Source organism: Melanostigma gelatinosum (genome assembly GCF_949748355.1).
Source record: "Melanostigma gelatinosum genome assembly, chromosome: 1".
Lineage (NCBI taxonomy): Eukaryota > Metazoa > Chordata > Actinopteri > Perciformes > Zoarcidae > Melanostigma > Melanostigma gelatinosum.
Window position 1 is genome coordinate 3,739,683 of NC_136634.1, and position 21,798 is coordinate 3,761,480.

The 21,798-nt window shown below is 45.1% G+C and overlaps 1 protein-coding gene across 1 annotated transcript; it reads left to right on the forward strand.

Annotated features, from left to right (window-relative positions):
• slc6a15 (solute carrier family 6 member 15) lies at positions 1-21,407 on the forward strand. The gene is made up of 12 exons (XM_079275466.1): positions 1-131; positions 1,805-2,334; positions 9,116-9,273; positions 9,991-10,117; positions 10,218-10,399; positions 14,398-14,508; positions 15,697-15,938; positions 16,675-16,873; positions 17,074-17,266; positions 18,075-18,234; positions 18,578-18,740; positions 20,175-21,407. The coding sequence occupies exons 2-12, from the start codon at positions 2,022-2,024 to the stop codon at positions 20,550-20,552; spliced, it is 2,226 nt and encodes a 741-aa protein (XP_079131592.1). The 5' UTR covers positions 1-131; positions 1,805-2,021; the 3' UTR covers positions 20,553-21,407.
• The last annotated feature ends 391 nt before the right edge of the window (positions 21,408-21,798 follow it).

Genomic DNA, 21,798 nt, shown 5'->3' on the forward strand with positions numbered 1-21,798 from the left:
CGTGACAGACACAAACCGCAAGACCAGCTAACGTCGAAGCAAGTGATAATGACGGCCCCGTGCATGTGCTCTCACAACTTCATTCCTTGAGACCCATCATTCCAGTGAAGGACGACTGTTATTCCACACGGGTGAGTACCGGAGCCCGAGCCGGTATCCTCAATGGGATTTATTAGGAGAATGATTACAAGGCATGGCATGCTGTGCCATGTGTGTGTGTGTGTGTGTGTGTGTGTGTGTGTGTGTGTGTGTGTGTGTGTGTGTGTGGGAGGCTGACTGACTGAGGTATCAGTGCGCAGGATGTGGCTGGCAAGCGAATGATGAAACACTTCATGTGGATGTCATGCAGACTGGGTGGGAGGGAGGGGAGGACCATTAACGTGTGCATGTAGATGCCACATGGCACCGTGTGACTGTTTTTTAAAAGTGTATTGTTGTTATTTTCTCCATCCCCATTGTTTTCCGTCATTCATTGGAGCCGACCGTCGGCCTCGTCATCCCTGAGTCATGTGCAGACAGGAACAAATATTTTACCTTTGTGCGTTTATTCATCATCATCTTAAAATCACATCCTCATTATTGTGCAATAATAACCGCCAAAAAAAAGGTGCAGTGAAGGTTACTCAGCATCACGCTGGGTTGCGTTGACTTGGATTATGAAACCGCGGCCTTTGCATCATCCAAACCAGGCTGATCTGGAAGCGGTAAAGGAAATATATTACTCATTTAATCCTCTGCTTGGTGAAAGGTGCCCACCCCATCCGGGCATGCTGCCTATTTCTGCAACATGGTCGCATCGGAAGAGCCTATATCCGGGACATTTCGCGCCGACGATGCGTTTTGTATTATGGAGATATTTAAAATGTGGATTATTGTAAACCAAAACGCGCTAGGATGCAGATTTAGAGTCGGAGAAGTTGCGCACCGTCACCCGCCCTTTGGATGGAAACCGTCCTCTCCCTCCCACAGCTCGTTATATCGGATATATTAGATGAGAAAGAACAAACAGAGACAACCCTTTGTTTCCTCACACCCTTTTGATGAGGGGAACGGCGCGTGTCACGCATTCCTATCTGTATTTTGGGACATTTAAACCCTTCCTGGTCCACATAGGAGGGCTTTCCCCATCCTGCAGGAGAAAAGAAGTGTTTGGGTCCGTATGCAAATGAATTCCTCCTTCAATTATTCAGGAGGCTGGGAATGTGATCTTCTCCACATACCTCCACGTCCAGTCACCTGTCCACAACCGGGCTAGTGTTGCCTGGCTTCATTTTTTCTCTTTCTTTTAGAACAATGACTTGGAATAAAATGATCCCCATTCATTGATTTTTTTGTTTTTGTTTGCCCGTCAGTCAGTCATGTGATTTCCATGTGAGAATAACTCGGATAAAGCAATAATTCTCTCTGTGGACTGAGATGGTGTGGGTGTGAAATTATGAATGATTTCTTTTCTATAAAACAAAAGTGTTTCAGTTGAATTACTGTGTTGTCTGCTTTGTGTAAAGATAATATAAGAGTTCGGGGTTTTAATTTGACATTTCAGAACCTCTTTAAAACAAGGTTTCCAAAAAGTCTTTTCTTGTCTTCATTTGAGCAGCTTTTGGTGACACAAAAAGGTGATTCAGGGTGAAACCAGCCAGACAGCAATTTATGAAGGAAAATTAGAGGCTGAAACAAGACTAAACTGATGACTGGACTCTTTGCAGCAGCTCATCAAATGACAAAGCACCAACACAACCTCCTCCAGAACTATCACTCGTATTGGCTGTTTACTAACTGCAATGTTTCCTCTTCCGCCCCGCAGACATTTGGTGATAATGACGAAATAAACCGCTTCCTGCTCACTCAACCCTCCGCAGACTGTCTCTGAACCTGCAGCTTCGCCCCGTCAAAGTTCAAAAAGTGACTTTCCCCCCCGCTCCCAACTCCAACCCCCCCCCCTCGAGACGCCGAGCCCTGCCCTTCCAGCCAGCCAACTAGAAAAGACGTTCCACCCCTCGCCCCTTGTTTCGCTTTATCAAATGCCCAAAAACAGCAATGCCGTCAAGAGAGAACTTGGCGACGATGTCACGGAGTCTGTCAAGGACCTGCTTTCCAACGAGGACGCCTGCGAGGACGCCTTCAAGAAGAGCTCGCTGATCGTCGACAACCATGACGGGGAAGGGAAAGAGTGCGACGTGGAGGAAGGCGGCTCGGACGGAGAGGAGGAGGAGGAGGAGGAGGAACGCCCGGCCTGGAACAGCAAGCTCCAGTACATCCTGGCCCAGGTCGGCTTCTCTGTAGGCCTGGGCAACGTCTGGAGGTTCCCCTACCTGTGTCAGAAGAACGGAGGGGGTGAGTTACTGTCGGCAGCACTCGCTTCACTTCAGTGGTGGGAAACATGGGGAAATAAACACATCACCACGATTATAGTCATGACACATCAATATATTGAACTTAAATCTTAAAGAAAACTAACCTGTTTATTTCATGGAACTGAAAACTGAATTTCTCATGATTTTCTGTGATTCACCGGTGTTCAACTGGGGTTTATAGATTACTTTCTAATCTAACAAACTCTTAGAATCTGCAAATATGTTTAATACACGTCTCATATCTTTCCAATACATTTCTCTTGTGTTCTTCCACGTGACAAAGACGATAGAAGAGTAAAAAATAGGTGAGATCAAACTATTCTACGGTATATTCTCTATCTTTATTCAAGGGGTTCTTGGCTAAAAACAGATATTGAGAACCTCTTGACTTAAAGGACGATTGTGGTTATTACAACATAGGTCTTGTTTCCATGGTTTTGGCTTTTCATTTCTGTCAATTACTCACCAAAATAATCGTCTGGGAACGCGACATCATCGTTACCGCAAAGTCCAGCGGTGCAAGAAACACAAGCCTTAAGACAATAGCACAGGTTGTAAATACGATAAGTTGGCACTCATTTTTTAGCGCACCCAAAACGTCAGTAACAACGACTTTAATGCAAAAGGAAAACTGTGCTGATGAGAGAAGAGTAGGACAAAATTGCACCAGGAAGTTTGTCTGTAAAACTCTGACTCACAGTTTCTTGCCACGTCTGATTTATTTTTAGCAAAGTTGTCAGATCTCAGCAATTAACTTATTCGCAATAGTATCCTTTAAAGGGAGTTCAGCAAGTAGAGCAACAACGACATTAGAGTGAACCAGCAGAGCGTTTCTGCTTATAACTGAGCACAACATGTGTTAATATGACATGTCGGGCCAGATGCAAACTGAAGATTAAAGCAGCAGAAACGCTTTAAATAGTGCAAAGAAGCTGACTTTACAGTACTTCTCTAATGTCTGAGAGATGCACAGTTGTGTGTTACAGGAGAGGACAAACCAGGACAAAATCAATTATGGATGTGATCCGCTTCTGTGGCCAGTCTGCGTCACAGCGTTCATGATAAATCACACGAATGTGCCTGGAATTTATATTGCTATCCTCTCAGACACCAGAAGTATGGTCTTCCTCCTGATTAGTCCTGAGATGCACATCTAAAGAGCCATGTGTTCACTTCAGCCTGTGTGATTCTTAGTGCGAGTAAGAAAGGTGGAGAAACAAAGACCGTCCTACTGTCCTGCACTCGTCTGTCAAAACCAGACGGCTCAGTGACTTCAGGGTCGACATGAGTGTCTGTCGGTGTGCAGTCTGCAGCGTTCCACCAACAAACAGCCAAACAATATTTATATAAATATATATATACATATAAATATAACTCTGCTGTCAGCATAAATGAAATCATTCTGTGAGAAGCTGTTCTGCTCTCATGATTGTAGTGTAATAATAACAACATTTAAGCCCCGCTGCAATCAACCACATTTCCAACAATGCCCTACTTGACTCTCGCCTCACAGAGTGTTACAGTGAGGACTCCTTGCAGGGTTAATACTCTAGTGTGTGTGTGTGTGTGTGTGTGTGTGTGTGTGTGTGTGTGTGTGTGTGTGTGTGTGTGTGTGTGTTTTAGGGTCTGTTTCTAACAGCTCTGGTCACCCTGCTGTGTTCCTCTGTAATTAGATTGAAATGTAGCAGCTCTGTGTATGTGAGATCTGAAATGTGTTCAGACACATCACTGACTTTCATCTACTTACTCACTGTACAGCATGTTTCCTTATATGGCGTTGTGGAGAATACGGTTACTGTCATCATCGATTAGTCTGTCAATTATTTTCTCCATCAATCGTTTCGTCTATAAAATTATTGACAGTAGTAAAAATTGGAAATCCCCCAAATCCCAAAGAAAAGCCTTCTTACCATCGTCCAGGATGTTTCCATCTGTGGCGTCAAATCTGAAATAAATCCGTTTAGATTCAGTCTTGTCGCCAGAACTCAGTTTGGCCTCTTTTGTCAAACAAAAACAAATATTAATATTTCGCAAAGTACTTTTGTATCTGCAGTAAAACTGTGCCTCTTAGTGGCCTTAATGCCCCCCAACCCCCCCCCCCCCCCCCCTCGCTTTGCTGCTTGCTCTTGCCTCTGCTTGCATTTTCTTTCTTCAATTTGCCAGATATATCACATATCTTGCCAGATATATCACATATATCACTCTTCAACGTTTGAGTGAAGACAAATCCAGAAAGTCGTCGAGCGATTTGGATTGTTAGCTGATGCTAACTAGCAGCTAAGTTAAAGCTAAGTAGCAGCAAGATGCCTCCCTTCTCCACGGACGACTACTACAAACTCCGACAGAAGATTGCAGTCTTGGAAACAAAAATCCACCGACTAGAAGTAAACGTGGCGGTAAATGGACTGTGTGGGAATGATACCACTTTACCATGGACTCAAAACACTGGACAAACGCAAGCTAAGACACAGCTAACTAGCATAACCAGGCCTACCAAGAAACAGGAGGAGAGAGCAGATAATGGATCTTCAAATGGTCGTCCTCCTTGGAACTCTCTCGGTGCAAAGCCGAAGAGAAAATATGTGGGAGGACGACTAACAGGCAGAGTCCAGCGCCCTGAGATTTGTGATGCGACTGGCTGGCCTGCACTAGCACACGGGCAGAACTCCTCCTCAACCCCTGCACCCAGACGGACAAAGCCAAGGACAGCTGAGGAAAGTAAAACCTGCAAAATACCTCCACAACAACCAAGCCCACAACTTCAAAACAGATTTGCTCCATTGTCGCAGGATCCTAAATCTCCATCTGATGACCTGGATAAGCAGCTGTCTCCTCAAAGCGGGGTAAGAACTGAGAGTCAATGTGAGAAAGGGCCGCAGGCAAAGCTAGTGACTGGGCCTGAGACTCTGATTGTTGGTGACTATGCTGTAAAAGATGTCAGAAAACTGTGCAGCAAGAACACCAAAATACTCTGCTTTCCGAAAGATATGGTCTCTGACATGAGAGACAAAATCCTGGACATCGTGGCTGACTATCCCACAGCGAAACACATCATTGTGCATACAGGAAGCTGTGATATTGTGAAACAACAGTCTGAAGTTCTGAAGCGAGACTTTATTGATCTGTTAAACACAGTCAGCTCTGTCAAGGCTGAGGTGTTCATCAGTGGCCCTCTTCCACCAGTCAGAGGAGGAGATGAAGGATTCAGCAGGCTGTTTGCACTGAACGACTGGCTGTCAACTGCATGTACTGACCATTCAGTACATTTTATCAACAATTTCTACCTTTTCTGGGAGCGTAGACATCTTTTTACAGCGCATGGAGTTTGCCTGAACAAGTCAGGGGTAAAACTGTTTCCCTCGAACCTGTTTTTCTCCCTGCGTCACCCGTCTGTCCCTACTGCCAAGGACAAGACCAGAGAGGAGTCTAAACAAGAGATAACCACACAGCATCGCCATGGAGACCTTACGGGAAGGATGCCCCCGCCTAACGACAGCCAAAAGGAGGAGTCTCCAACCTCATCATCAGGGACCGCCTCCGATCTCCCACTTTCCCCACCCTTCCTAGACGAGGAGTCTTTAGCTCCCTCCCCAGCACCTACTTCCACCCCCCAAATTCCATCCAGGTCCCTTTCCTCTCTCACACTCTCCCCATCATCCCCCCACCTGGAGTTCACTGACCACATGAAAGAGCTGGTCATTGCTGGAACCAAACACACTCCTCTCCCCACTCCTCGACGGTTCCACAACCATCCTCTGTCTCCCCTACCTGATAAAGGAAATAATTGATATCTTCTGGGTCCAGGCTACAGGGCTAATGACACCAATGACTCTCTCCAGGAAAAGTCGGGGCCCTGTATGCAGCTAGCCGTCTCAATTCCTGTCCTGCAAGTTGATAGAAAAAGAAAGGTGAGGCTGCGAAGAAACAATAGTAAATCTGCAAACTTATCAAACTTAGCATACATTCCTCGTCAGCCTGTCCAAATAAATTGGGCAAAGAAAGCTTTAACCACATTAAACTTAGCTTTATTAAATGTCAGGTCTCTGTCAGGAAAAACATTTTTAATCAATGATTTTATTGTTTGGCACAAACTGGACATTTTGTTTTTAACTGAAACTTGGTTAAATCAAGATAACAGTGCAGCTGTTCTTATTGAATCAACACCTCCCAACTTCAGTTTCATGAGCGAAACAAGAGCGCATAAGAAAGGAACTAAAATGCCCTTTGGTCATTTTAGTTCTTTTGAATATGTGGCTCTGAATTCCACTCAAGCTTTATTCCTAAACATTTACAGACCGCCTAAATACTGTGCAACCTTCTTTGATGAGTTTACTGAACTGCTGTCTGTAAAAAACAACAAAGTGTGTTATCATAATTATGCAGACGACACACAAATCTACATAACTATGTCACCAGGGGACTATAATCCCATACAAGGGCTGGGTAACTGCATTGAACAAATCAACAACTGGATGTGCCAGAATTTTCTTCAATTAAACAAAGATAAAACAGAAGTAATTGTTTTTGGTACCAATGACGAACAATTGAAAATCACCACTCAGCTTCAATCACTGATGTTAAAACCCACAAACCAAGCCAGAAATCTCGGTGTAGTTATGGATTCAGACCTCAACCTGAACAGCCATATCAAGACAATTACAAAATCAGCCTACTATCACCTGAAGAATATATCAAGGATTAGAGGACTTATGTCTCAACAGGATTTGGAAAAACTTGTCCAGGCATTTATCTTCAGCAGACTGGACTACTGTAACGGTGTGTTTACAGGTCTCTGTAAAAAGTCAGTCAGAAAGCTGCAGCTGATTCAGAACGCTGCAGCTCGAGTCCTCACTAAGACCAGGAGGGTGGACCACATCACTCCAGTTCTGAGGTCTTTGCACTGGCTTCCTGTCCAACAAAGAATTGACTTTAAAATCCTGCTGTTGGTTTACAAAGCACTGAATGGTTTAGGACCAAAATACATCTCCGATCTGCTGCTACCTTATGAACCATCCCGACCCCTCAGGTCGTCTGGGACCGGTCTACTTTCTGTTCCCAGAGTCAGAACTAAACATGGAGAAGCAGCGGTCAGTTTTTCTGCTCCACATATCTGGAACAAAGTCCCAGAAAGCTGCAGGTCTGCTGAGACCCTCAGCTCATTTAAATCAAGATTGAAGACTTTTCTGTTTGCTGCTGCCTTTAATTGAACCACATTCAATTCATATATTAATCAATTTCCTGCATTTCTGCATTTTACTACTGTATTTTATTTCTTCGTTTTAAAAAAAAAGTTTTAATGCAATGAATGTTCTTAATTGTTTTTAAATCTCCTTTTCTTTTGCCTTATGTTTTGATGCTTTTAATGGTTTTATGTGAAGCACTTTGAATTACCTTGTTGTTGAAATGTGCTATACAAATAAACTTGCCTTGCCTTACGCTACAACACTGTCAGTCGTTATGGCGTCATCCACGGAAAACGTGACTCACCGGTACACCGCCTCGACAGGATAAACCGGCTATTTACTGGCAGTGATCCGTCAGGGAAGAGAACTGGCAAACTATTTTGAGAAAAGATGAAGAGCACCGTTCTGAGGCTGTTTGCTTTCTCAAAGCGCCATCAAAGTGTTCGCAACGTCCAACGGAGACTGTCGAGGGTTTTCAGAAAGACAATGGAAGCCGGAGGGGGGTTTGTGACGCTGACGCCGACCCGCCGGCGGTAACATCTGATGTTGTGGTTAGCCTGAGAGAGGGGGGTGGTGATGGTGGGGTGGCAAAGAAAAGTTAACAAAAGGGGGATTTTCAGATCGGTGTGTGAACCAACTTCAAACAGGTGTGACTTAAAGAAAAGATTGGCTGGCTTTGTTGTTTGTTTTTGTCCATCAGCGGCCATGCAGTTGTGAAATGATGCAATGGTTGCTGACAGATCTCCGTGGGTTGAGAGTCACAACCTTCAGCACACACACACACACATACCAGGAACTTCACGTGAGGGAAAGGAAGAAAGACTCCCGTCGTCATGCATTTAAGTGACAAGAAAATACAGAAGGCACATTATTTTGGCGATGAACACATCTAACCACCAGCCATTTCTTCGAAACAAAGACTTTACGGTTCTCTCGTTCTCTCCCAGCGCATCATGTGCCCGGCAGTGTGCCGCTCACAAGTACCCTTGACTGTCACAAGAGACGTGCCTCCCTGTATTTTATCTCACCACACTATTACAGCACGCCTTAATGTTCGTCATTTGCCCTGAGACCTGAATCCTAGAGAGGAATGTTGTCTTCGCGATGCGCCTCCAAGTAATCCCACTGCAATTTAGGCAATTTTAGACTTCGGTGTATTTCCAGAATTATTTGATTGCGCCACACACTACGGTTGGATGCATTAGGTGCAGACACACAGATGCAGCTCAGCAGATGTGTGAGTGTGTGTGTAGTATTGTGTGTGTGTGTGTGTGTTGGGGAGATAACCAGACAATAGGCAGACTGTTGCAGAGGCTTTTCATGTGCTTTGAGGCAAATGCGTCACCATCAGGAGGACATTATGTGGAAGTGTAATTAAGGTTTAGGAGGACGCTGTTTGTGTGCGAGTTTGAATATAAAAGCCTGTATACATTTGCATGTGGCAGATACAGACGTGTGTGAAAGTGCGTGTGCCCACGTGCTGCTTTCAGGAACTGAGATGACGTCACGGTTATCTGACGACAGCTTCCGCTTCTTTGCACACGGCTTCGTTCAACTCGTACTGTGTTTGACCGGCAGGAGCGTACCTGGTGCCCTACCTCATCCTGCTGATACTGATCGGCATCCCGCTGTTCTTCCTGGAGCTCGCCGTGGGACAGCGGATCCGCAGGGGCAGCATCGGGGTGTGGAACTACATCAGCCCTCGGCTGGGGGGCATCGGCTTCGCCAGCTGCATGGTGAGTCTCACGCGGCAGAAGTACGAAGGTGTGACGACAGCATCGTTGAAACGACAGCAGTATTGTTATTGGTTCCCTCGACAAAAAAGAAAATGGGATTTTTCCATTGGTTTCTGGGATTATTGCGGAAAATAATATCTGTGGCAAACTAAAGTAAAATTCAACTCATTTCCTGGTTTTCGGACTCCGAGAGTGCTGCAGGATTCTCATTATGCTACTGTAATAACAGCATTGTAAAATAAAAGGTTTCATTACATAATGTTTGCAGAACATTTGAGACCATAATCACAATTATTCTTCTTCAAATATAATCAACTTTGATATTATATGCTGCATGTTAAAAATAATACAATAATAATTGAATTAAACTCGTAACCTGAAACCACGTCATGGCGTCTCATACATCTTTCTTGATCTATGATACAGGAAGTGATGTATTTTATGTTTCCAGCTATCTGGCAAAGTTAAATTCAGTCTTTAAGAACACAAACATACGAAACATGATGAAGCTGCACACTGGTCACTCGTGGATGTCTAAATATGGCAAAAAGGGAAGAAACAGTTCAGTATTTAAGTTTTTTTTGTGACGCCATACTCAGAAAATACTCATTTTGTTGTAATAAGAAAGACTTTGAGGAACTGGATGTATGCAGATCATGTTTGGTAGATAAGAAGTATCTTTGGTGTGAAGTTGAACCCGCCTCTCTCTCCCGTAAGGTGTGCTTCTTCGTGGCTCTCTACTACAACGTCATCATCGGCTGGAGTCTCTTCTATTTCTCCCAGTCCTTCCAGCAGCCTCTGCCGTGGCACGAGTGTCCGCTCGTCAAGACCAAGAACAGCACATGTGAGACACGAGCACGCATCTTCAGAGGGCCTCGAGGCTTCTTTTTTTAATGCCGCTTGTTCTGTCAACCAGGAAAGAACTTTGACCGTTTTGTCCGTAGATGTGGAGCCGGAGTGTGACAAGAGCTCGGCCACCACCTACTACTGGTACCGCGAGGCCCTGAACATCTCTGACAGCATCTCTGAGGGTGGAGGACTCAACTGGAAGATGACCGTGTGCCTGCTGGTTGCCTGGTCCATGGTTTGCCTCGCCATGATCAAGGGAATCCAGTCTTCTGGGAAGGTAAACAAGGTTTTGGAAGAAAAACAACGCTCCACCTGCCCTGCACTCCCAGCAGCTTGGCCGATATAACCAATCAAATATTACTCTTGCAACCTGGAAAATGTGAAACAGTGACAGAAACTAAAGGTAATTTCCCCACCAAGTGTTTGGGAAAAGCCTCTCACACATAATGAGCTCACTTCAAGGTAGAGGCTAACGCAGTGCAAAGGGTAAAGCTGGCCGGTCTACAGACACTAAGTGATGCTGTCAGGTGACTTGACACATTTTTCTCACGATACAGTCTCAGATACGAGAGCTCATGTGATCTCGTGAGCGATTTCCGGCTCAAGCTTACTTTAGCTTAGCGTAGCAAAGCTGACAGTAGCGTGACTAGCATCCGGAAGGATTAGCCCAGCGGCTAACGTTTGGCGTTTACTTGCAAACTCTCTACTTTTTACAGGTGATCTTTCGTCATTCCGCACTTTCTCATATCATGTGACAGGCATTAGCCGGGGCACTTCTCAGGTTACGGTCGAGCTTGCGCTAATTGGACGAATGGTCGCACTTTTTAATCTTCCCAGAATAAGCTTTGGTGGGGAAGTCATTTGATTTCGGCCTCATCCCCCTCTTCTTTGGTCAGATCTGGGCTGTGTGGGGTCAAAATTAATACAGTATATTTCAGGGATCACAGGGTTTTTTTGTCTGCAAAAGAGTGGAGCCTCACAGAATTTGAATCAACTTAACTCAATGAAATGAGTCTTTGTAATGGGGCCAAAATCAGGGAGAATTAACACCCAGCTCTGCAGCTCAATTGGGCTTTTAAGCCTCTTTTAGCTCATTATTATGGTTTTATAGCACATTTATTGTGGGTAAGTCTCAACTGCATTCATCAACCGCTGTGCGCAACTGTTTGCGACACAAAGGCCCTGACAAACCCACTGAGTGCAAATCTCTTATCATACTGATGTTTTCTGGTAAATTTGGTTTGAATGAGTTATTTGATGAAAAAAAGGAAAGAGTTGTTTGCTGCTATATTCTCTGACTTTTGATTTTAACACATTTAAGGATATGAAGGTAAAAATATGCCAGCTTTGTAGAAAGTAACAGCCCGATCATGAGACTGAAAGTCAAGTTTTCTGTAATGGAGTTGTCCACACGGCCGACACCAACGAGACGAGTTTCCCCTCCTTTGATCCAGACACTGTCCTGAGCTCAGGTCTTATCCCAACAGCTGTCTGCTGTTTGCCTTTGCTCCACCGACGCCACGTCTATTTGCGCTGCATTCAGCGGAGCAGCCGCAGACAAAACTGCTCGGTGCTTTATTCTCGACCTGTGCCACGACAGGTTTTTTTTTTTTTTCCAGCTCTTGACAGTTTTAATTTCCTCCGTCTGGAACGTCCTGCTGTCTGGCAAGAAACGTCACAGACAACCACAATCATTGTCACATTCACCATCACGAGTCCTTCCACTGCCATCATGAGAATAAAATGAACTGCTGCCAAGATATAAAAAATAACCTCATTTTTGGTAAAGAGCCAAACAGAACCAGCCAAGCTCCTGGTTAATTGTACAGCTTGAGCCAGATGGTCGTCCTGCAGCAGCCTGGTGTGTCTGGACGGCCTTCTGAGTTGGCCAGAGTAGAAATGGTCCTGAACTTTCCCTCGAAGGGGGCCAGCTCCAAGTGTCTCTGAAGTTTAATCAGCGCTGTGCAGCACAAAAGAATATTAATGGCCCGTGTTCACAAAAGCCTTTTCCAAGGAATATCCCCACCGCGATCTGCATTTTCTCTCCCGTTCATGTGTGTGTGTGAAAGGGATCAGGCCATGTTGGTTACCATGGTTATACGCGCTCTTTTGGCTTGGCTTGATTGTAAAGAGTGTCCAAAAGAAAAAAAACAGAAGCGGGGGAAGGCATTAATGGATTATGATGGGGGGGGGGGGGGGGGCTTGTCGTGGATTTGGTAAAGTAGTGGTGAAATTCACCAGAAGTATCTGAAGGATTCAAAGTAACCACTTACATACAAAGTGATAGATGATGTCATCGTATCAGCTTCTGACAATAACGGCCGTTCTCAGAACATGACCTTTGCAAGAAAGCACACGCTATCTGCCATACCACTAAATCTTTCACAATAAAAGTCTCTTCTTCTTCTTCTTCTTCTTGATAGAGCTTAAGACTGAGGTAACAAAAGGAGCCGATATCTGCTTATCACACAGAGTAGCAGCCTGTTTGGCTTTGTAGTGACCAAGGACACCACCGTGTTCTTCAACAAGAGCACGACGCGGAGCGGTGTAATCAGTATACGGACGGCGAGAGCTGCAGCTGAGGAAGAGAAGAATTGTATTTCAATGATGACATTTGACTGTATAGGTTTAGCAGGGTTCCCACTCGTCCTGGAATACCTGGAAAATAGTGTTTTTTTAAAAGGTTGGATGAAATAACATGACGTTGCCTTCCATCCAACTTGTTTTAAACGGTTGAATTAAGTTAAACTGGTGAGAATGTTTGATGAGTCAAAGCTTGCAAAGTAAGAAGTTACTTCACCGAACACGTCTCCAGTATGAATTCCTGTGGAGGTAGAAACTGTTCATTACAAATGTACGGGACATAAAGTCAGAGTATCACAAAAATACTTGAGGAGAATCTCTCTTTGCCTCCAAGCACTGGGAGGAAAATCGTTAAACTTCACAAACCTTGACTGAACTTTAAAATGTCAAAAGGAATCCCGCTTCAGGGTGAATCATCCCTTTCCCTGTGAGACGAGACGTTACTCAGTCTCCGTTCGGGGCTACACATGGACCACCATGCAAGAGACCCGAGGTCTTTGAATCCCTAACCGTGCTCATGACTCAAGCCCAAACCATCTCATTCACCCACTCTTCAGTCCTGTAAGCCCACGTGTCACAGTGCAGCGAGAGAGAGAAGAGGCCCACTGTCTAATTGGCACTCTAATTGCACAAAGGGTCTTGCACAGGCACAGACCCTGCTGGTATACACAGTGCTGCAGGGAGGACGTTTTTCACCAACCATCAAGTTTGCATCACATTGCAGATTCTTCTGTTCAGAAAATCTACACAAATAAACACCACTTTTATATTTGAAGCGCGAGTGCACTCAGAAGTAGGAAGCTAACATTAGGCTATAAACAAACTACACCACGGTCACATGACTTCATGTCTCCACCGCTGAGCTAAAGGCCGAATAGTGTGCCAGAGATGCAACTTGTTAGCAACTACATTTCTTAAAGACACTTAAAAGCTTCAAAATTCACAAGAGGGGTATTTACTGAAACGTTTTGTGTCGTAAAAAGTTAGAATCTCTTAAGCTTGAGTTAACCACAGACTTCATTTCAATCATCTCACGAAAAACCCGTCCAAACAAGCCGTCGACTGTGAGGCGAGGGAGCCGGAGGAGCAAAGACTTCTGACTCATTTCAGGCTTTTAGGACTCATTCCTGCAGCGATCTATTGGTTTAACAACGTAGATGGTGCATCAAGGCACCACTTCCCAAAGATGTCGTCACTGTCCAAAATACACAAAAGAAAAGATGAACTCAAGATTAATGAGAAACTAAGTAAAGAAACAGTACTTTCTCTTTTCTGCACATTTTAATGTTCCAGTCACGTTATCGGGATCAACACAGGCAATAAGATCACACTACGTTTATTATTACGGTCTTCTGTCGACACACTCTGAACGTCTATCAAGTGGGTTTTTTCTCACAAGAACTGAGCAGCAGTTATCATCTCAGAGACAAGATTTCCTCTTACGCTCCTCAGTATTCTAGAGAGCAGTAATAATTGGCACTGAACATACCGAGTAAAACACAATCGCACTTCTCTTCAAACTAGTTCATCGGCTTCAACAAAAGTTGGATTTCTGAACATTTTGTCCTTCTTACCTCTAGTTAATATTATGCATCGCTCCTAAGGCGTGCCACGTCTTAGAGATATGCAGAGTGAGTTTATTGGAGTACAGGTCCGACTGCAGGCGTTTGAACAGGCTTTGTTTGCTTCCAGGTGATGTACTTCAGCTCCCTGTTCCCGTACGTGGTGTTGATCTGCTTCCTGGTCCGCGCTCTGCTGCTGAAGGGCTCCGTGGACGGGATTCGACACATGTTCACACCCAAGGTAACGCCCCTTTCAACTGCGTCAATTCAGAGCAAATGATGCCGTTTGGAATGACAACCACCAGAGGAAAACTGTTATTTTCATTGTCGATCAAGCTGCCAACTGTTTTGTCTGTAAAATATCAGGAAAAAGTGAAAAATTATATTTAGCTGAAGCCAGAATATCTTATTTTGTTTGACCAACAGTCCAAACCTGAAGATATTACGTTTATGATCATTTATGACGAAGAAAAGCTTCAAAACAAACATTTGAGTTTGTCACTTTTGCTTTAGAAATCATCAAAATGTTAATAGATCCTCCAAGCATTACCAAATGTAGAAATACTACAGTTATCTTACACTTAACACTGACCGGGAATATACAGACAAGCTGATTGAGCCACTGCTGAACTGAATCTGAAGAAAAAAAAAATGTCTGAACCCAAAAAACTAAATCTGCACCGTGATTGGCCGGCTCCTCGGCCAATGAATGCGTCAGGCTGTGAAATCATGTCACCATGGAAACAGGAGTTACTGAGGCTTTCTGTGGCGGCACCAGCCGGAGAGTCTCCGTCTGTCTCTGCTCCGTCTCCTCGGCTGACATCGTCACACTTCAAACGCCACCTCCAGTGAACCCGCGGACGTCAGAGTCCCGTGTTGTCTTCTGCTCCGTCCTCAGAACAGCTCGAGAGCGTCGTTGCAGAAAACGTCGACGTGGAAACTGACGAGGCGGCAGCTGTCATTTGGCAAGACGATGCATCGAGTGTCTGCAAAATACAAACAGAAATAAATGCGAATATGTGAATTATTGTTGCTCCTTTTGGACCAAAATAATACTTTTCAAATTTCAGCTTTGTCATCCCCAGCAGTCAGGTGAAGCACATGACACACAGGGACTTGAGCATGAAGCATCATAAAAAATGCATATATTAAAAATATGTAAAACATATACTAACCCACCCACACATAAAACATTCGTGACGGCATAACATCCAGCCACCATCGCCTCAAACAAACAAATCAGCATTTTATTACTTTGCTTCTCTCAGCTATCAATAGATAAAAAGTCCTGACAATGTTTGTTTTGCTTTTGATGTAATTATCTGCAATTTCTTTTTAAAAAGACTGAAGGTGAAGTCCTTCAGTGAGAACCTTAAATACAGACCATGTTACCAAGCTAAAGAACAATCTGCCGGTGTTGTTCTTTCAGTTGGAGATCATGTTGGAGCCCAAGGTGTGGCGAGAGGCGGCCACGCAGGTCTTCTTCGCCCTGGGCCTCGGCTTCGGCGGCGTCATCGCCTTCTCCAGCTACAACAAGCGGGACAACAACTGCCACTTCGACGCCGTCTTGGTGTCTTTAATCAATTTCTTCACCTCCGTGCTGGCCACCCTGGTGGTGTTTGCGGTGCTGGGCTTCAAAGCCAACATCATGATCAGCAAGTGTGTCGCACTGTGAGTAGCACGAGCCTCCTCTCACATTTGAGGTATTTATAGACTGCAGCTGCATTTCCTGCAGAAGTTCAGGTGTGAATGTAACTCACAGTTCAATGGTGAAGTCTTTACTTTTCAGATGTTGAAGAAGCAGAGAAGGGAACAGTTTGGGGGGGGAAAGCTTTCGCAGAAAAAACCTGTGGAGCTAATATTAGCAGTATGTTAGCACATCATTAACTAGCGTTAGCACTTCTATGCTATGCTAGCTACTGAAGGTATACTGAATGTCTACACATGCTGCTTTTGCTTTTTAATGATTGTAACCATGAACAACGACCGACCCAGCTTTACAGGAACAGTGTGGTTCCCTAATAATCCTTAATTCCTTAAAAATACATTTGACCCTTCTGTCCGCTTCTCTTTACCAAAAAGGGGATAATAACCATTCAAGTAGAGCAATTAGTGACAGTGTGGGCTCCATTGTAGCTCTGACAAAGGCATGACCCGCCCTCCTCTGATTGGCTGCTACTCGTTGCCTTCATTGACTGGATTGGTTGGTTAGCCAATCAGAGGCAGAGTAGGGCGGGTCATTGAGGACGGAGTAGCAGCGGAGGTGGACTGTCAAAGCCCGCCCCCGAGCATTAACTGCCCAATCATAGCGTAGTAACTGAAAAGGAAAATGACAGGGCAACAGTAACTAACTATTGCTTCACTGTCAATAACTTACAACTGTTTTTTGTCTGTTTGTTTTTCCCAGAAACACTGACAAGATTGTGGGGTTTTTGGGGAGCGACATTGATCGAAGCCTGATCCCTCAGCACATCAACCTCACTAACGTCAGCCAAGTCAGTGCTGAGGACTACCATCAGATGATCTCGATCATCAAAGGGGTGAAGGAGGACCAGTATGACAAGCTGGGACTGGAGTCCTGCAGCATCGAGGAGGAGCTCAATAAGGTACAAATATGCCCAAATATTAACTTATAGATTATGCCAGCTGAACAGCTGAGAGGGTTTTAATGTGAGTTTTCATCATACTGACAAAATATGGGAATTAGAAACAGATGTTCCCAAGGGCACCCATCTCAAATAAAGCCCTCTGGCCACTGATGTCCAACCTCTTCTTCTTCTTCTTCTTCTTCTCTCCTCTTTAACAGGCGGTCCAAGGCACAGGCTTGGCCTTCATTGCCTTCACAGAGGCCATGACCCACTTCCCGGGCTCGCCTTTCTGGTCCGTCATGTTCTTCCTCATGCTGGTCAACCTCGGCCTGGGCAGCATGTTCGGCACCATCGAGGGCATCCTCACGCCGCTGATCGACACCTTCAAAGTCCGCAAGGAATTCCTCACAGGTCAGAGAGACCTCCCGAGTACCTCTCCTTTAACTCGACACATGTTAAATCATTCTGTGATGTCAGGTTCATTGGACTACTTGCAATTTGAAGGTATTTTGAAGAGCTCTGTTGAGGGATTGCGATCCCTGTGAATGTCGTGGGTGCAGGATATATAACGGTAGTCATGGCAGGAAAATCTTCCAAAACACGGCGGATGCAGACTTGTTATGTTGAAGTTTCAGGTCAGCTTAGTTGACTTTAATCCCTGCATGTCTGTGGAGTCTGAAGCAACTCAAACAGGAAATAGACTCTAAGTGAAAACAGACAACTTTTCAACCACCGGATCGCTTTCCGTTTCCTCAGAGTCGAGCAAATACCAACAACACATTTTTCCACAGTTACCCCGTTATTTTGCCGCCATTTAAACTACTGGGGAACTGCAAAGACCTCACATTGATGCTCTGTGGTGACTGGAGATAGCCATCGATAGCTAGCGGGGGGGAAACAAAAGCGCTATCCTCTTCCTGTTTTGGTTTCGCCAACAACATACCAGGTTTGATCCGTGGCGGCTCAGCGGCTGCTTCACACTTCAGTGAACAGATGTTGGCCGTCTCACTGCTCTATTCACCCAAACCGCGTTAAATGGGTCCTGCTCTCCTTAAACACACTCCATTTTAGCTCACGTTATCTCTACACGCCGTCTGTTTTTATTCCTCGCGTGGATGCATGTGTTCCTCAACAATACCAAGTTGGAACCCTGACATTCCCTCCATTGCGTGTGGTTGTTGAGTGAGACGTATCACTAACGCGTCATGCTTCCTCGCAGTGGGAGTCTGCGTGTTGGCCTTCTCCATCGGCCTCCTGTTCGTTCAGCGCTCGGGGAACTACTTCGTGGCCATGTTCGACGACTACTCGGCCACCCTGCCCCTGCTCATCGTGGTCGTGCTGGAGAACGTGGCGGTGGCCTGGGTCTACGGGATCGATAAGTAAGAACGCCGACATCGTCGCCTGCATCCCCGTCAACCGGTTTATGAATTACTCATCTCTTGTCGCACATAAATATCAGTAAAGTTATTGTTTTAAAAGCCGTCATAGTTGGAGATAAAATTGGATTATTTGGAAGAGGGGCATCGCAATAAGTATTTATGTGATTAAATGTATGTTTATTAATCCATGATCCACAGAATGGGTACAAGGTTTTTAAAAGGAGCCATAGAAACAGCATGTGAAGGCCATCAGATTCATAAAGCAGACATATGAAACTATTGTGAATTCTTTGTCACAGACATGTGACCTCTTCCTGCTGCGTCCCTCCGCTTCCCCCCTCAGGTTCTTTGAAGACCTGAAGGACATGCTGGGCTTCACGCCGTACCGGTTCTACTACTACATGTGGAAGTACATCACACCCATCCTGCTGCTGGTCCTGCTGGCCGCCAGCTTCATCCAGCTGTCCATGACGCCGCCCAGCTACAGTGCCTGGATACAGGAAGAGGTGAGTCGTGGACGTCTCCGGCTCGTCTCTCCTGGGACGGGGGACGGGGACGGGGGGGTTCAATGAGGGTGGAAGTTTTCACAAAAACCTGGAACGAGTAAAAAGAAAAATGAAAAAGGGTTCAAAGTAAGTGAGTGGCTAAAAATGGGGGGCAAAGTTTTCACATGTTCAGGCGTCCTTTAACCGCCGGACAATCAACAGGATGCGCCGTCTGCCCCGGAGACATGTTTGATCACATCAAGGGGAAATGAGAGCGGAGGCCCAATGGGACAAAGTGTCCCCTGAATGGACTCCTTCATTTGTCCAGTGAGGCTCAAACTCTTCAGCTCACCAAAGCAGCTAATTCAGGTTCACCTGCAGCTGAACTGAGCCTCGCTGTGAGGCGGCTTCATCTTACCCGAGTGAACACACCGATTGGTCGTCAGTTTGTTTGTGCAGACACCGGAAGTAGAATTGGTGAGAGCAACTGATAATATCTTTCATTTTCATTCTTTTTTTTTAAATTAAAAATTCTTTAAATTCTTTTTTAATTTTGCATTTTAGATTCAATTTACAGTGATATGAATACAGAGGAAGCTGCATCGTCACAGTTGAGAAGCTGAATCGAGCAGATGCTTTCGTGTTTTTCCTCAATAACTAATATTAGCATTTGGCGACCGAGAGGCTTAACTGCTGCAGGGAACCTGGACGTCACCATCGCACTGGTTCCCTCCACTAAAAGCCAATGGGATGTTTATACTCCCTTCTGGATTATTGCAGAAAATAATCTCTGTGGCAAACAAAAGTTCATGATACCGACACGTTTTGTTCAGCAAGATAATCTTCACAAATTACTCTTTTATGATTTTAGGACTAATTCCTGCACCACTCTGTTTGACAAATGTGGCTATTGTACAAGAGGAAGTTTGTCCAAATCAGGCGGCAACCTCCGGTTCTGCAGAGTGAAGCCGATGGGGAAGTGTCTTAAAGCTGCATTCTCTCTAATGTCCACCAGGGGGCGACTCCTCTGGTTGTATAGAAGTCTATAGAAAATGAGTCTACTTCTCTATTGATTTATTACCTCAGTAAACATTGTAAACATGAGTTTATGTCTCAATCTCTAGTTTCAAGTCTTCTTCAGTACAGCATGATGTTCATTTAGTACATTATGGTCCATTTAGAGTCACACAGACCATAAAGCAGGGGATGTCTCCACCGTCTGAACATCAAAACGTCAGTCCACAAACCAATGGGTGATGTCACGATGACTATGTCCACTTCTTATGCATAACTAAATAAAACAAAACGGTTGGACCACCTTTTTTTAAATTTTCTTGAAGTAACCACCATTATTCCGGTCATTTAAACCCTAAATAACTATCACTGTGTAACTCAAGAAAATGACATTCCACCAACTTGCCGTTCTTCGTTTCCCCCTCGCGTCTCTCCCTCCAGGCCAAAGAGCAGACGTTGAACTTCCCTCCGTGGGGCACCGCGGTCTGCATCTCCCTAATCGTGATGGCCATCCTGCCCGTGCCCGTGGTCTTCTGCCTGCGCTACTTCAACATCATCGACGACGGCGCCAGCGGCATCTCCACCGTCTCCTACAAGAAGGGCCGCATCATCAAGGAGACCGCCCGGCCGGGGGAGGACGACGACACCAGCCTGATCCAGGGCAAGTCGCCCAGCGAGGCGCCGTCGCCGATGCCCGGCAACAGCATCTACCGCAAGCAGAGCGGCGGCGGCCCCGATGCGGACACCGCACCCAACGGCCGCTACGGCATCGGTTACTTGATGGCCGACATGCCGGACATGCCCGAGTCGGACTTATAGACTGACCGGCCGGTCACTCCTCCCCCTCCCCCCCTCTGTGTGCATTTAGTTGGTATCATACATGTATATTTCACTTGTTCTGTATATTCTCTGTAGATATCGTAGCTGCTCTTATTTGTCGTCTCTGAACCTTATATGACTGTCCACCTTTAAAAAGAAAGAAAAGAAAATCCTGGTCACCCACTTGCTTGGTTGTGTCTCAAACTCCTCTCCATCTCCTGCTCCCCAACGGCCTTCTGCTCCCTCTGCTACCGGAGAGAGTCGTCAGGATAGTTGTGAGCAACAAGGTGGACGCTCCACCAGGCCTACTTGAAACAGCAAAGAGGAGTCTGCAAAAGGAGCAAGGGGGGGTCAGGGGGTGATGTTTGTGTCTGTGGGCAGTGTAGATGAAGCCAGCTTTGAGTCCTGCTGTAAAATATGGTTGCGTACATTTTGACCCCCCCCCCTCCCCCTCTCTTACTGCTGGCCAACGAGTCCTGAGATCAGTAGCAGTTCAGCCGCTTCCGGACGGCGATTTGTTTTGTTTCTCGGTGAAAGTTCAGGTCCAACTATTTCAACCAGCGAGAGGAGGGCCTTTAAAAACCACTCCCATGATTGTCTGAGACAAACGTGTGCCTAAGTCATTCATAGAATACATGACGGACGTTGTATATTTAAGGTATTCTGTAAAATATAAATATATTTATCTCGATAGTTTGGATAACCATGTTTTTTCAAGGTTCAGAAGCACTTCAAATCCTTAACTCTCGCGTCTTTGTTTTTTACTAATGTTGCTGTCGTGTCTGAGGACAGAGTCCTCCTTGTACATAATGTTTTCCATGAAATGGCTTCAATTGCGATGTCTTTTTTTTTTCCCCCGTCAAAAATTAAAGATCAAATATGATCCATACACTGAAATAACGTGATTATTTGTGTCGATCCTTTGTCTCTTTCAATGACAGTTCAGCCTCAGTACATATCCTCAGAAATATATCTTAAATGGATCCACCCCAGCCAATCAGACAACACATGGTGAGATATAGAACAGACAGTTTGTAAGGACATTCACATTTCTGACTTACCATTTTTAAGCCAATCTATCAAACGCCATCCTTGTTTCAATATACTAACAACAGCAGAAACTCTGACAGCCTGCTGGAAATTCCACAAAATCACTAACATTACTTTTGCACCTTCAAATTTGACTCCCACATGGAACAATCCTGATTTTCTAAGTCACAAGACACCTCTAAATCTCCACACATGG

What these genes read in the sequence shown, in the direction of transcription:
- slc6a15 (XM_079275466.1), top strand. Translation starts at nt 2,022, where the DNA reads ATGCCCAAAAACAGCAATGCCGTCAAGAGAGAACTTGGCGACGATGTC. An exon ending in ATCAGCAAGTGTGTCGCACT is followed by an intron (nt 15,939 to 16,674) that starts GTGAGTAGCACG and finishes TGTTTTTCCCAG; the next exon opens with AAACACTGACAAGATTGTGG. An exon ending in TCGAGGAGGAGCTCAATAAG is followed by an intron (nt 16,874 to 17,073) that starts GTACAAATATGC and finishes CCTCTTTAACAG; the next exon opens with GCGGTCCAAGGCACAGGCTT.